Below are 12,251 nucleotides of genomic sequence, written 5' to 3'. Positions count from 1 at the left end.
TGCACATTATATAGAGGCCACTGCAATGGAATTTCTTCATAACAGTGTGCTTAATACATGAAAGCTGCTGGTATTTATAAAGTTGCTTTTGAGTGAGACTTTTGAGTCCAGGATTTTGTTTTCTCTGGTGGCCTATCTTCATCTCACACTTAGTTCCCAGAAAACAAGCCGTGGCAACTTTTTCTCACAGCACTTATCTTTCCGCTCTGCTCTGAAATCAAACAAAACAGCCAGATAACAAATGAATAGAGACGGAGCACAGAGAGACACCAGAGAGATGCTCGGTGTGGGAAACAGTTTAATTATACATTTGTCTTGTCACAGTGACAGGAAAGGGAGAAAATGGGCCGTGTGTTTGTGCTCATGTGGCTTGTGAGTACAACAGTGATTATATGTGTCTGTTGTTTTGCCTTCTAGCTAATGAGGCCGGGGAGACACCGCTGGATATCGCTCGAAGGCTCAAACACCTACAGTGTGAGGAGCTGGTGAGCTTACTATGTTTAGACTTGGCTTAATCCTGCAAGCACATCGTCGCTTTGTGAAATGTAAGAGCTGTCAGTCACTTGCGTTTCCGTACGTATGTGTTTACAGCTGAACCAAGCACTGGCAGGAAAATTCAACGCCCACGTCCACGTCGAGTATGAATGGTGCCTGCAGCACGAAGACCTGGATGAGAGCGACGAGGATCTGGATGAGAAGGTGAGGGATGCTTTTGTGAATAATAATAGTTCCTTTTTTTAAAGATTTCAAGAAAAAAAAAAAGAGTTTTAAAAAAAGTGATAAAGAGACAAACAAACAAACATGAAAGGGATGAAAAAGACTAACGCTTGAGAGAGAGATCAAATCAGCCTTGTAGGGAGGCTGCTGTGACCTAAAAAAAACCCTGAAGAGCTCTGAATGTCTGCAAAAGGTTTATTTTATTTTATTTTGTTTCCACTAAATACAATCTCCTTAAATTAAACACTAAATTCCTTATTTCCTTTGTGCTTTATAATGCACTTTGTCAGTCCTGCTGCCTGAAATGATTGAATGTGATTGGATTTTCTTAAACAAGTTAATTACTGATAGTTGCTGAGAAAATTCAATTCAATTCAATTTTATTTATATAGCGCCAAATCACAACAACAGTCGCCTCAAGGCGCTTTATATGAGAAAAGTGTGAAGTGTGAGACTGTTTTTTTGTAGCAGGCTTTAAACATGTTGTTTTCAAGGCTGAATGTGGACATTTTAACACAGGAGTTAACCTGCCTCAAGTGGCCATTCGAGGAACTGCAGTTTTTGGCGCTGGCTTGATTTGATTTTTGTTGTGTTTTTGCCTTTGTTGAAGTGTTGTAGCCAAATGAGAAATAAATAATAAATAATATCTCCTAAATACTAAAATAATTATTCAAACTAATGCTAAAACATTAGCGAGAAGCTTTATTAAAAGGCAAAGACAAAGTCCCATGACTGGGACATTGCTGCCTGCACAGAGCATGCAGGAGTCCCATGACAGCCACACTTCACTATGAATGCTCACGTGCACCTATGTCATGTAATGTCAATCAAAAGTTCATGATTGCAGTGCATGTGTAAAGTGCATGGTACCTATTTCCTTGCAGCATGTACTAAAAACAAGAGGTTAATCATATATGATGTGCTCCTGTCTCACATTGTGTAACTGCAACGCTCACATCCTCACATGCATGCCTCCCCTCCAGCCGAGCCCCCATCGGAGAGACGAGCGACCGGTCAGCTGTTACACCCCGAGCAGTAACTCCCACCACGTACAGTCCGGCCTGGGCTCCGCCGGCCGTGAAGCTAAGGACAAGCAGCGCCCCTTCATGCCCAACCTGGTCAACAACGAGACTTACGGCACCATAGTCAGCACAAACCCCCCTCAGCCCACCACCAACTCTGCTCCACCTCTGCCCCCGAGGAACCTGGGTAAGCTCAGACAGGAGAAATAAAAGCGAATGTGGGTAGAAGTTTATATGAATGGAAAAAGATGATCTCATTCTCCAGATAACACTGATAACCTCACTTCTTCTGAAGCTGGCCTCTTTGCCTGCCTATAAGGAAGTGATATGAATAAAAAAATCAATAAATAAAATCTAGTGACTTGCCACAGTCGGCCTATAATACCATTAGTGTCTGTTTGGAGTGCTGCCAACAGAGCAAAGGAGGAACAACCAGCTGTGTCGCCCCCCTCACGTCTCCACAGCTCCCAGCCTCGGCATTCATTGCCCTCATTAACCGTCGCTCTCAATTACACTGAAATGGAAACGACTTGACTTTATTAGTGGACGTTGGTTCTGGCAAACAGCCCTGCTCTCTCTTAGTCTCCCTTCTTTTTCATTTTAATAACCCCCATCTTCTTTTTCCCCATCTCGTCTCCAGTCCAGTTGTCCGGCCCGGGAGGCTCCACGTCCAGCAGCTGGAAGCCCAGTCCTTTAGACCTGACTGGCCGACAGAGGTCGTCCTCAGACCCCCCCAACATGCATCCTCCGCTGCCGCCCATGAGGCTCACTTCCACTGGAGGTATGGCCCCAGTTTTGTGCATGCTTAAATGCTCCCTTTAAGGCATAGAAACTCATTCTCAGTCTTGACCAGAGCTACAGTGAAGGGATTTAATAAGACGTAGTGGACGTTTTATAGATGTGTCTGGATCACAGCTCTTCTCAGTGTCTAATAAAACATTTTACTGGAAGAAAGCTGTTTAATGTTTCATTTACATAATCGACACATGCACTTAGCTCACCTTCAGTTTTTCTTTTCCTTCCACATGCATATGTCAAAATTTCTTCTGACCTTAATTTATCAGTTTATCTATTTAAAACCAGACTTCCTGACTCATCACAACATCAGTTTCGTCACATTTGTATTCACGCTGTAAACAAATGAGCTAAAGCAAAGGATTGCTGTCTTCCAGCTCTGGGTCTTCCTACTGCGATGAAGATGGAATCCATGAGCAAGTCAGGTCAGGGGCCACTGGGGTCCCGGGTGGTGCCACCTAAATCTCCCGCAGGGTAAGAACATAAAGGCGCATGTATTTATGAACAGCAAAGTTTTCCATTTCCTTAGATGTAAAAGGCGTGTCGACATGTACTAAAGCCAGTAGTAGAGCTTTCTGAGCTACACAAAATTATTCATGCATTCACACATACACAGGAAGATTGTGCACTGCGGTCGTGTGTCTTGTTTTGGCTGCTTGTTTTGCGGCGTTTCTTTCCAAGTGGATAGAGACGCTTCTTTAGCTTCTAGGCTAAGCTCCACATCAAGCCAGACAAGTAATAACTTTCCTCCACAGTCGTCCTTTTGTCCTTTTTTTTTTCCTTTTTCCCTCCCACAGGCCTCATAGTGTTGTGATAAATCTCTGACAGCCCTTTGAGCTTCCTCAAGAGCTCTTTTCTCCGTCTTGGTACGACTATCACTCTCTTCTTTTCTTTTCCTTTTTTTGTATTTCCAGAAATGATAAAAGCTTCAGCAGAGGGCCCCTAAATCGAACAGAATCTAAAGAAAGAGCATGTGAGTAACATTGCGTGTGAGTTGTTTGAGGATTCGCTCAGATCCCGTTTCTCCTCTGGAAACGTGGAAAGTTTTGTTGTCACCGTGATCTAATTTCCTTTTCTCATTCCAGCTAAGGAACTGCCAGGATGCCCTCAGAACTCCATAGGTCAGTCTCTGCCTCCAGCCCCCATGCCGAGGAAAGCATACTCAGTGAGTCTCTGATTTATTTTTTTTTTCAATTCCCCCCCCACCCCCTTTAATTATCATCCAGATTTTACTTTGCATATTCATTCGCTTTGCAGTGCAGAGTCATCTGCAGCTTATTTCCTAATTCATGGCTTACTGCCTTTGTAGAGCTGTGTAAGTCCACTCCCTATTGTTTCAGTGATTCTAGTGCTTGCTTGTAAATTCCCCTTCTGCAGCCTGACTCCATAATTTGGCCTTATTCTGCATGTGAGAGGACTACTGCTGGCATTTTGTGTTTCATGTTAGCACATTTTAAGCGTTTTAATATTGCAAAGCGATTTGAAATTGACTAGAAAAACCAGGAAAGAGTGCACGTCTTTCATTTGCATGGTCTGTACAGTAATCCCCTTCGCTGGCTTCTAGTTGTTGGTATTTGCCAGTCCAATCCCATGCAGTGCCGCGATGATTCACAAACTTCATCTTCTCTTCAACTTTGCCTTAGTTTGCTATTTAAAAAGTAAAATCCCACAGATTAACGCAAATGCGCTTGAAATCCTGTGTGTGTGTGTGTCTGTGCTTGTTCCCGTGTCCCAGAAGCAGAGGCCAAAGCGAGTGAAAGCCATGTACAACTGTGTAGCCGACAACCCCGATGAGCTGACCTTCTCCGAGGGCGAGGTGATTGTGGTGGACGGAGAGGAGGACCAGGAGTGGTGGGTCAGTATCTGTCACGTTGAAGACTCGGTGTGCAAGTTCTTTTGTGCATCTTGGATGTTTGCACTTGTTTTCAGATTTGAGATATTAAACATTCTTTTGATGGATGTCGGCGTTCTTTGTAACCACGGTGGCTTAAAGGAATTTTTTTTTTTTTGATAAACCATGAGCTCATTCCCTCCTCCTCTTTTTCCGCCTGCTGCTGCTTCTGCTTCCTCTGTGGAGCCCCTTGTGTGAATGCTGACCAGCTGCAACTTGTTTTCTGTGAGCCACCCCTGCAGATATGACCGTATTTAGTCAGTCTCACTTTGTGTCCCTCCATGGATCCAGAGTTTCCCCCCGAGGACCCCGTTGCCATGCTTCCTCTCTGTCCTATGTCCAGCTACATTATCACTCTTTTTGTTTCTGAGATATCAAATAACAGCACAGAGCTGCGGCTGCACAAACGGGTCTGTCATACACTAAAAAGTCTGCTTCCTATGAAAATAATCTAGAAAACCAGCGTAATGAGGAAAGAATGCTTTACAGTGTTTAAAACATGACTTTTATCTCTGATGTAGTTCCTCTGATAAGCTTTGATCAGCATTTGATGTTGTTACTTGTCATGTTTCATTTAACTTTATCGGAGCAGAAACATGTCCTAGCTTTTTACTTTCAGGTATAGACGACCTTTAAAATGTCTTTAATGGAGATAATAGGTACTGTCTTCTTTATCCTCAAGGTAATTTAAAAGGGGAAAGTCTTTTAAATGTAAAGCTCTCATGTTTGTTGTGACGTAGCCTTTTATTACTCTTTGCAGAATTAGATGGTGTTTCTGTTGATTCAGTTTTGTTTGACAAAATCCCGATTGATTTACGTTGGATACATGCTCATTTTTCATAAAGCTGAAGATGTATTTTTTAGATTCTGAGCCAAAGACAGAAAATATAGAAGGATATCAATTAAATACAAGCACTTTAGAGCCTCTAACACTGCCTGCTGTATATCTGGATGATACTTACACACATAAAAAATGCACGTTTTCCCCTCTATGAGCACCGAGGGACTCTACATGTGCATTTTCTCACTTTTAGCACAGCATACGTCTCGTGTCAAGTATTATAATGTACACCAATAAAAGCCAAAGAAGTATGTAAGTAGTGTTTTCGGGATTTAAAATATCAAAACTGAATCACATGGGTTGAAATCACAAATAATTGGAAAAGTCTTCCCCCTCTGTTTTTAACTACCCTGTTATTTTCTGTGGTGTTTAGTACTGTCGTAGACTGTATGTTAAAGATGGGCGTAGCTTCCTGCTCTAAAAAAGTGAAGCCAATGCTGAAGTGCCTGAAAACTGCATTATTTTATAATGGCCAGCAGGGGGCAGCACTGCTTATTGCCAAAACAGGTGCAAAAACAAACCCTGTTGCTCATTTGATTTGATTTCTAACCTCTTAAACACTTTCCTGATGAGTTTATTGTTTCGATTGCTAGTTTCAAGTCTTATTGCATACAGCTCAGTCAGATTCACGTGTTTGTCCAAACGCTCAGCCTGAGGCTACACAACTTTAGTCAGCCAGTAGGTGACGTCCCCGTGGCTATGTCCATCTTTTAGATGAAGTCTGTGCATACTTTAGTTGACTCAAATAATTTAAGCATTTCTACCCAAACAGACTAAACCTCTGTTTTCTTGTCATGGCAGCCTTATATTGTCCTTCGACCTCACGTCTCATCTCTGTCTTTGCTCTTCGCAGCTGGGCCACATTGAAGGTGAGCCAATGAGAAGAGGCGCCTTCCCCGTTACGTTTGTGCACTTCATCGCTGACTGAGATCCGGGACTCGGGAAGTATCACACGTCCCACTATCACCGACAAAACATCCACCATCGCCCCAGTGTTTGCAGTCGACGTCATCGGCGCCATCATCACCATCTCCGCTGGTGTCTTGAGGGAGCTCGTTCAAGCGTCGCTGATGCTCCAGCGAGTCTGGGTGTCACAGGGGACTCATTGGACTCTATGTGGTTTTAATGCTTGCAGTTAAAAAAGAAAAACAAAACAAAGATGATTGTAGTGAATGTCCTCTCGCAATAAATGCACTTTTCTTGTCTTTTCCCTTGTTGACATGTATGTACAGGATTCCTCTCATCCATTTTCTCCATTATGCAGACAGTCCTTAAAGCGACAGCACTGAAAAAATCACAGCGTTGTATTTTAACTTACTAACAGCTGTCAATGTGAACTTAGTCACCATGCTTACATTCCATATCTGTGCATGAGCAATTCTGAAATGCCTGCTTTTAGGTGCAGCTTTCCACATATGTAGTAGCCCTCCCGTGTGGAGGTTTTCCTAATGGTGCTAAGTTAACCTTAAAATATGCTGGAAGTTGCACCCAAGGGAGCCTTTCCCTGACCCAATTTCAGTGACAGACTGGCAATTGAGAGCAGGGATGCTGCATGCTAAAATAGCCTCCAGCCCATCACACCTGGGAGAGCCCACTTTCCCAAGCCGGCATAGAGTAATAGGAACATGCATCCTCTGCAAGGCTTTCCCCCACACATGCACACTGCCACCAATTTAAGCTGCGGGGCAGGGGGTCATATTCAAAAGCAACACTCCAGTTATTCCTCCTCCTCTTCTTCTTCCTCCTGATGCAATGCTGACTGGAGCTGCAGCAGGCAGTAATTACCTTTATGCTGAGTCCTGACACCTCAGGCCGTCTCCGCCTGTCATCTGCCTTATTAGAGGAATAGAAGCGTGTGCTTGTATGTGTGAGAGTGCATGTTTTGTCTGCACGGAAATAAGCTGCAAAGGAAAGCATATTCAAATAACAGGGAGCAAAAAAAAATGAGAGTGTGGGAATGAGATGAAAAGCGGGAGTAAGCTCTGTGACTTTTGTTGCTTCCTCGAGACACTTTTTCTTCACAGATGAGCTAAATAAATTCTCAGTCTCCAGAGAGAGAGAGGGAACACCCTTCCTTCAGCTTAAGCCTCATATAGTACTTCTAAGACAAGTTTATCTAATGCGCTATGAAATAAATATTAAACCTAGTGTAATTAACTTCATTTTAGTTGCAGAGCAACTTTCTCTCTGTTCATATTGTTGATATTTAGGCATTTAACCTGAAATCGGAGCCTTTCGTGGATTTGTGAATGACGAGAAGAGAGGGCGGCAGCTGACGCGCACTCTCTCCACCGTGTTTGTTATTAACTCACTGGATTGTTAAATCTGTTTGTGTAAATAGAGCAGGTTTTGTTTGTGGATATTTAAATGTAAAATATTGAAAATAAAAGGAAGGAAAAAAAAAAGATGAGCAGGTTAACCCGGGCAGTAAATGTCTTTTAATGCACTGTGGTGATGAGCAGTCACACAACCTCAGCTGGGCCTGTGTGTGTGCTGTAAACATGAATACAGACACTAATGTGTGCACACACACAAACACTATTCAAATCATTCTCATTAACAGTCTGTGAATCACTGCATTGACTCTTAACTATGTTGTGCAAGTAAATCGGAGAAAAAAAAACTGGAATAATAAAATATGAAATGGTGCAAGGCGTCGGTGTGTTTCTTCTTCAGAGTTTGTGATCCAGCAGCAAGTGTTTTTTTTTTTTTTTCATTACCATATTTCGTGACCTGCATTTTAAAAACAATCTTGTCAAGCTAAGAGTTAAATGATGTCTCAAGAGCTCCCTCTGCTGGTAAATGCACTCAAGAAAAGGAAAACACTCCTCTGCTGTACCTGATCCACATCTTTATTTTCCTTCTTCATACACATTTTCAACTGGACCAAAGTATTATTTCACAAGGTGAAGTCAAGTTAGTACCACAACTGTAAACAAGTCCCACAAAATCTTACATGTGTCGCTACCAGCCTGTTAAAATTTACTTTTTCCCCCAGCTAATCACTTTTGGTACCAAGAGTTTAAAAAAAAAAAAAAAAGATTTAAAATAAGCTCAAGTAAATCTTTAAAAATGAATAAATCCCACAAATTAAGATCAATTTGTCCAAAAAATGAGGCAATATTTGTAACATTCCTTCTGGTCAAAAAGCGACCACTATTGTACCAATACTGCTGTTAGAAAACAAAACACTCACAGGGTTTCTAAACCTGAAGAGGGATTTGAGTGATTTCCTCTTGAAGCCAGCTGTCACATCTGTGCACCGAGCAGTTAATCCGATGATTGTCTTCCGTGAATTAACATTTGCCAGCAAAGTTTTAGCACTATGTAGTACCATTGCGTAAATTAAATACACTTAACATTACACTTATAAAAGCTCTGCACTGTGTCCCAAAGCTATATTTAATGCAACTGTTTCCCTCCTTTCTACACCTTCTTTTAATATTTATTCTGAAAAGGCAAAAAAAAGGAAACAAATTCCAGGGAAGTGACTCAGAAAAATTCACCACAGTTCTGTTTTAACTGGATGGATTACAGGAAGGGGAACAACAGCTAGCTCACACCAGACTTTTCCATCAATAACAAAGATTAGGCACCATCAGATCTGCCCTTTAGATGACCTCTCAGAAGGGTAAGAAAGCAAAGGTGCAAAAAAATAAAAGGGAAATGGTTGCACTTTTTTGCCAATAACAATGCTGGTTGTCTAATTAACCGTTGCTGGTTTTGCAGATGTTTCGCTCTCATCCCAACTCTCACTCAGAGCCTCTGGACTTGTCTGATGTCAGAACGCAGTCGAAGGAGGCCGACAGCACTTTGCAGATGGACTGCGCCTGCTCCTGTTCACACAGATGGCAGATGTCACGCATCAGAAAAAGGAAACGCACAGTGACCGTGTAAAAGACCTTTCATTTCGTACTTACTGAGCTGCTGCACTGGTACACCCAGATGCTGCACTCTTCTTGCTTCGTGTCGGCGGTTTTCAGAGCCAGCAGGTTCTTCCCTGCGCCCAAGCCGTCATCATAGCACAGCATACGCACGATCAGGTAGAGAGGATGGCGATGCAGCACATTCTGAGATTGTACAACAAAAACACAAAGTAAGGGCCTCTTTGAATTTGTTAACCCCGTTTCCAAAAATGATTTGCAAATCTTTTGTGTGCCATGTTTAATTTAAGTTAAATTAAACTGTTAAATCAAATCACATCAAAGGTTGGAAGTGTGAAATTTCACTGCACATTCACAGAATACGCGCTCACTTTGAATTTGATGCCAGCAACATTTTTCAGTGCATTGAGGGCAGGAGCATGTTTACCACCCCGTTGCATCACCTCTTCTTCTTAAAATTCAGGTAACTGAGGAGCTCAGTTGTTGTAGTTTAGACATCAAAATGTTCCTCTGTTCTTGGGATATTCTTCGAAATGACTGTGTACCACTATTTCTATTCCTTTACTACTCACACACTGGTCCAGTGAGGCCACCTTGACGCCGTACTTGGACACTACGAAAACCATCTCCTCGTCTCCGGGAACAAATGGCAGCTTTCCATCTTGCTATGAGAAGAGGAAGCAAAATTTGCAGGACCTTCTCTGTTTTATATCAGAATAATTACAGCATGTTTCTAAGGAGAAAGGTTAAAGTTAAAATGTGCCCAGATCTTTCTCCAGCTTCTTACCTGAGCAGCATCAATGTAGTTGATGAGGTCCAGCGGTTCCTGGAGGGTCTTGCTCATGTCAAACTTTAACTTCTCAATAGCGCCCACATATTTCACCCGGAACTCAGTGCATGTCTCAGATGTGTTGTTCCCTATTGACGACAAAAAAAAAAAAAAAATAAAAAAAAATAAATCACCCATTAGAAAATTAAACTGCGAGGCCGCTTCGAAATTTTAAACAGGAAGTCACGCTGACCTGAGCTTTTGGTGGAGTCCGTGTCAAGGCTGGCAACAGTGCTCGATCTGGAGAGTCCTCCCAAGCTGGAGTCCACAGACTACAGTGAGACAGAAACATTAGACAGCGCCGCCTTAATGAAACACAAAGACACACATGTGTCCGCATGCTTGTGTTGTTAACCACCTTGCTCTTGGTGCTGATCTCACTGCTTTGCGAGCTGCTGCTGCTGTGGCGCTTTTTGCCTTTCCGGAACATTCTTCACCATGACGACCGCATCCAGCCCTCCAGACCCGCTGACCTGGATCATCACAGGGCTCAGAGTTAAACGCGCAGCATGGCTGCCTTCTCAGGTGTTAATGGAGCCCATAAATAATTAAATGCAGGACACAGGAGGATATACAGTTTGAATAATTGATACTTAGTCTGTTCCTCTTTCTTCTTAGAGAAGAAGAAAAATAAAGATGATCCCACACTGCTTCAATGACACTGGGGGTCTGGGCTCTGGGGAGGCCAATCCATGACTGATAGTGTTCTACTGTGCGTTTCTCTATCCTGGTATACTTTTACTGCATTGGCAGTGTTTTTGGGATCACTGTCATTCTGGAAAATAAAGCCATTGCCAATCAGGCTCTTTTCCAATGACACTGCCCAGTGGATTAAAATCTGATCTGATCAGAAAATGAAAAGAAAAAGCAGCCAGTGTCCAAAGGAAAACTTTGAAAGCCCTTCAGAAAGCCTGGAGAACTATTGCTCAAGAGTACGGTAATAAATTACAAGAAGGTCTGGCTTCATTGAAAGTAAAATATTAAGAAATGAAGGCTGGCTCAAAAAAAAAAAAAAAAAAACCCTGCTAAATATCTTTCATGAAATTCACGAAATTTCTTGGATATTTTATTTCATTTTAATTAGTTTTGCAAGTACATTTTTCCAGTTGGTTTCCTTTTTGGGCTTCATTTTTATTCTACCTAACTAAAATCCTTTCCCTCAATCTTCTAGATCAGTTTTGGTTAACTATAATAACCTTGAGTCATCCACACAAAGGTATCAGCACACACAAAAAGACATCCTAATTAAAATAACAACATCCACAAGTAAAAGGTGAGATATTTGTTAGAGTAGTTTCTTCATGTAGGAAGGTGTAATTGTCCTGGGAACTCTGAAAGCAAAGTTAAACTAAGGCTAGAAAGGCCCAAACAGAATAATGTTGAAGATGTTCTGCTGTCTATATTCAGTCACCACAGCTGCTAAACCGCATTTCACTTTCAACTTGAGTTTAATCACGTCTGAATCTGAAAATAACTCAAGACCAGAATACTCAGAATAACAGACGATATAACACTCAAACAAGAGACTAATTTGATAATATCGATCATAAACACAAATTTGTGAGATTATTTGTACTTTTTAACATTATAGTATAGTATTACAGTACTATTTAACAACGCGTATAACCACTAAGTTAAAAACAGGAGCACCATTCAAACAGGAAACTACACCTGCTACTGTAACAGCCTCGTTAGGTGCGGTTTGAACAGCGTGTCTGTAAACAGATGAAGCTAACGGAGTCCCAGGCTACCGACACTAATGAATAAGACACCTATCACCCACACTACGAGCTGCTCTGTGCTTGTAGTGCTGTAGCTACAAGAAAACCTGAGTGGCTCAAACTTATCCTACTCACTTAGTCGCATTCATTTTAAAAGTTACAAGCCGAGGACTTCCTCGGAGGGGCTTGTAAAGAGAGTGAATTATCTAACGCTAACATGATTGAAACAGCATACCTGTTGTACCGAGGCCCTCTCAGTGTACCGTTTAGCTGCTTTTCTTCCAATCCACTTTCTATTTATTCACAGTTTGACTCTTCGGCTTCCCTTTGAGCTTTGAAGCCTACACCCAACACCACTTAAAGGGGACGCAACGCAGAGGAAAAATAAACACATAAAAATCCTACGAATAATACGGATTATTGTTTCGATACATTGCTGAACTTAAAATAGATAATCCTAAATTGAGCTAATATATTTAACCGCCGTGCCTCTTTTGCGTGGGGTTGTTTAATTAATGTTAGAGCAAAGCTGGTAAAACCCAACCGACGTC

General features: G+C 41.9%; 2 protein-coding genes across 6 annotated transcripts in view; one reads left to right on the top strand and one right to left on the bottom strand.

Moving 5' to 3' along the window:
* asap2a (ArfGAP with SH3 domain, ankyrin repeat and PH domain 2a) overlaps positions 1 to 7,915 on the top strand; it is a 60,912-nt gene extending 52,997 nt beyond the window's left edge. For 4 of the 5 annotated variants that reach the window (XM_005477086.4, XM_025900777.1, XM_025900775.1 and 1 more), the window contains 9 exons: positions 418 to 485; positions 592 to 699; positions 1,701 to 1,926; positions 2,380 to 2,520; positions 2,912 to 3,008; positions 3,449 to 3,507; positions 3,620 to 3,699; positions 4,270 to 4,389; positions 6,120 to 7,915. In XM_005477086.4, the coding sequence (XP_005477143.1) occupies positions 418 to 485; positions 592 to 699; positions 1,701 to 1,926; positions 2,380 to 2,520; positions 2,912 to 3,008; positions 3,449 to 3,507; positions 3,620 to 3,699; positions 4,270 to 4,389; positions 6,120 to 6,194 (974 nt within the window). In that variant the 3' untranslated portion in view covers positions 6,195 to 7,915. The remainder of the gene's footprint in view (positions 1 to 417; positions 486 to 591; positions 700 to 1,700; positions 1,927 to 2,379; positions 2,521 to 2,911; positions 3,009 to 3,448; positions 3,508 to 3,619; positions 3,700 to 4,269; positions 4,390 to 6,119) is intronic. The other variant, XM_025900776.1, reaches the window with a different exon arrangement.
* A 182-nt stretch (positions 7,916 to 8,097) lies between these two features.
* On the bottom strand, positions 8,098 to 12,073 carry itgb1bp1 (integrin beta 1 binding protein 1). Its single transcript, XM_003453268.5, has 7 exons — positions 11,936 to 12,073; positions 10,338 to 10,452; positions 10,173 to 10,251; positions 9,938 to 10,068; positions 9,723 to 9,815; positions 9,187 to 9,336; positions 8,098 to 9,102 (listed from the first exon to the last, which is right to left on the bottom strand). Exons 2-7 carry the CDS (start codon positions 10,407 to 10,409, stop codon positions 9,019 to 9,021), a joined length of 609 nt encoding a protein of 202 aa, XP_003453316.1. The 5' UTR covers positions 10,410 to 10,452; positions 11,936 to 12,073; the 3' UTR covers positions 8,098 to 9,018.
* Positions 12,074 to 12,251: the final 178 nt, after the last annotated feature.

This window comes from Oreochromis niloticus, linkage group LG19, assembly GCF_001858045.2.
Source record: "Oreochromis niloticus isolate F11D_XX linkage group LG19, O_niloticus_UMD_NMBU, whole genome shotgun sequence".
Lineage (NCBI taxonomy): Eukaryota > Metazoa > Chordata > Actinopteri > Cichliformes > Cichlidae > Oreochromis > Oreochromis niloticus.
This window is presented reverse-complemented; position numbering and strand designations above follow the sequence as displayed.

What these genes read in the sequence shown, in the direction of transcription:
- itgb1bp1 (XM_003453268.5), bottom strand. Translation starts at nt 10,409, where the DNA reads ATGTTCCGGAAAGGCAAAAAGCGCCACAGCAGCAGCAGCTCGCAAAGC. An exon ending in AGATCAGCACCAAGAGCAAG is followed by an intron (nt 10,252 to 10,337) that starts GTGGTTAACAAC and finishes GTCTCACTGTAG; the next exon opens with TCTGTGGACTCCAGCTTGGG. An exon ending in ACTACATTGATGCTGCTCAG is followed by an intron (nt 9,816 to 9,937) that starts GTAAGAAGCTGG and finishes CTCTTCTCATAG; the next exon opens with CAAGATGGAAAGCTGCCATT.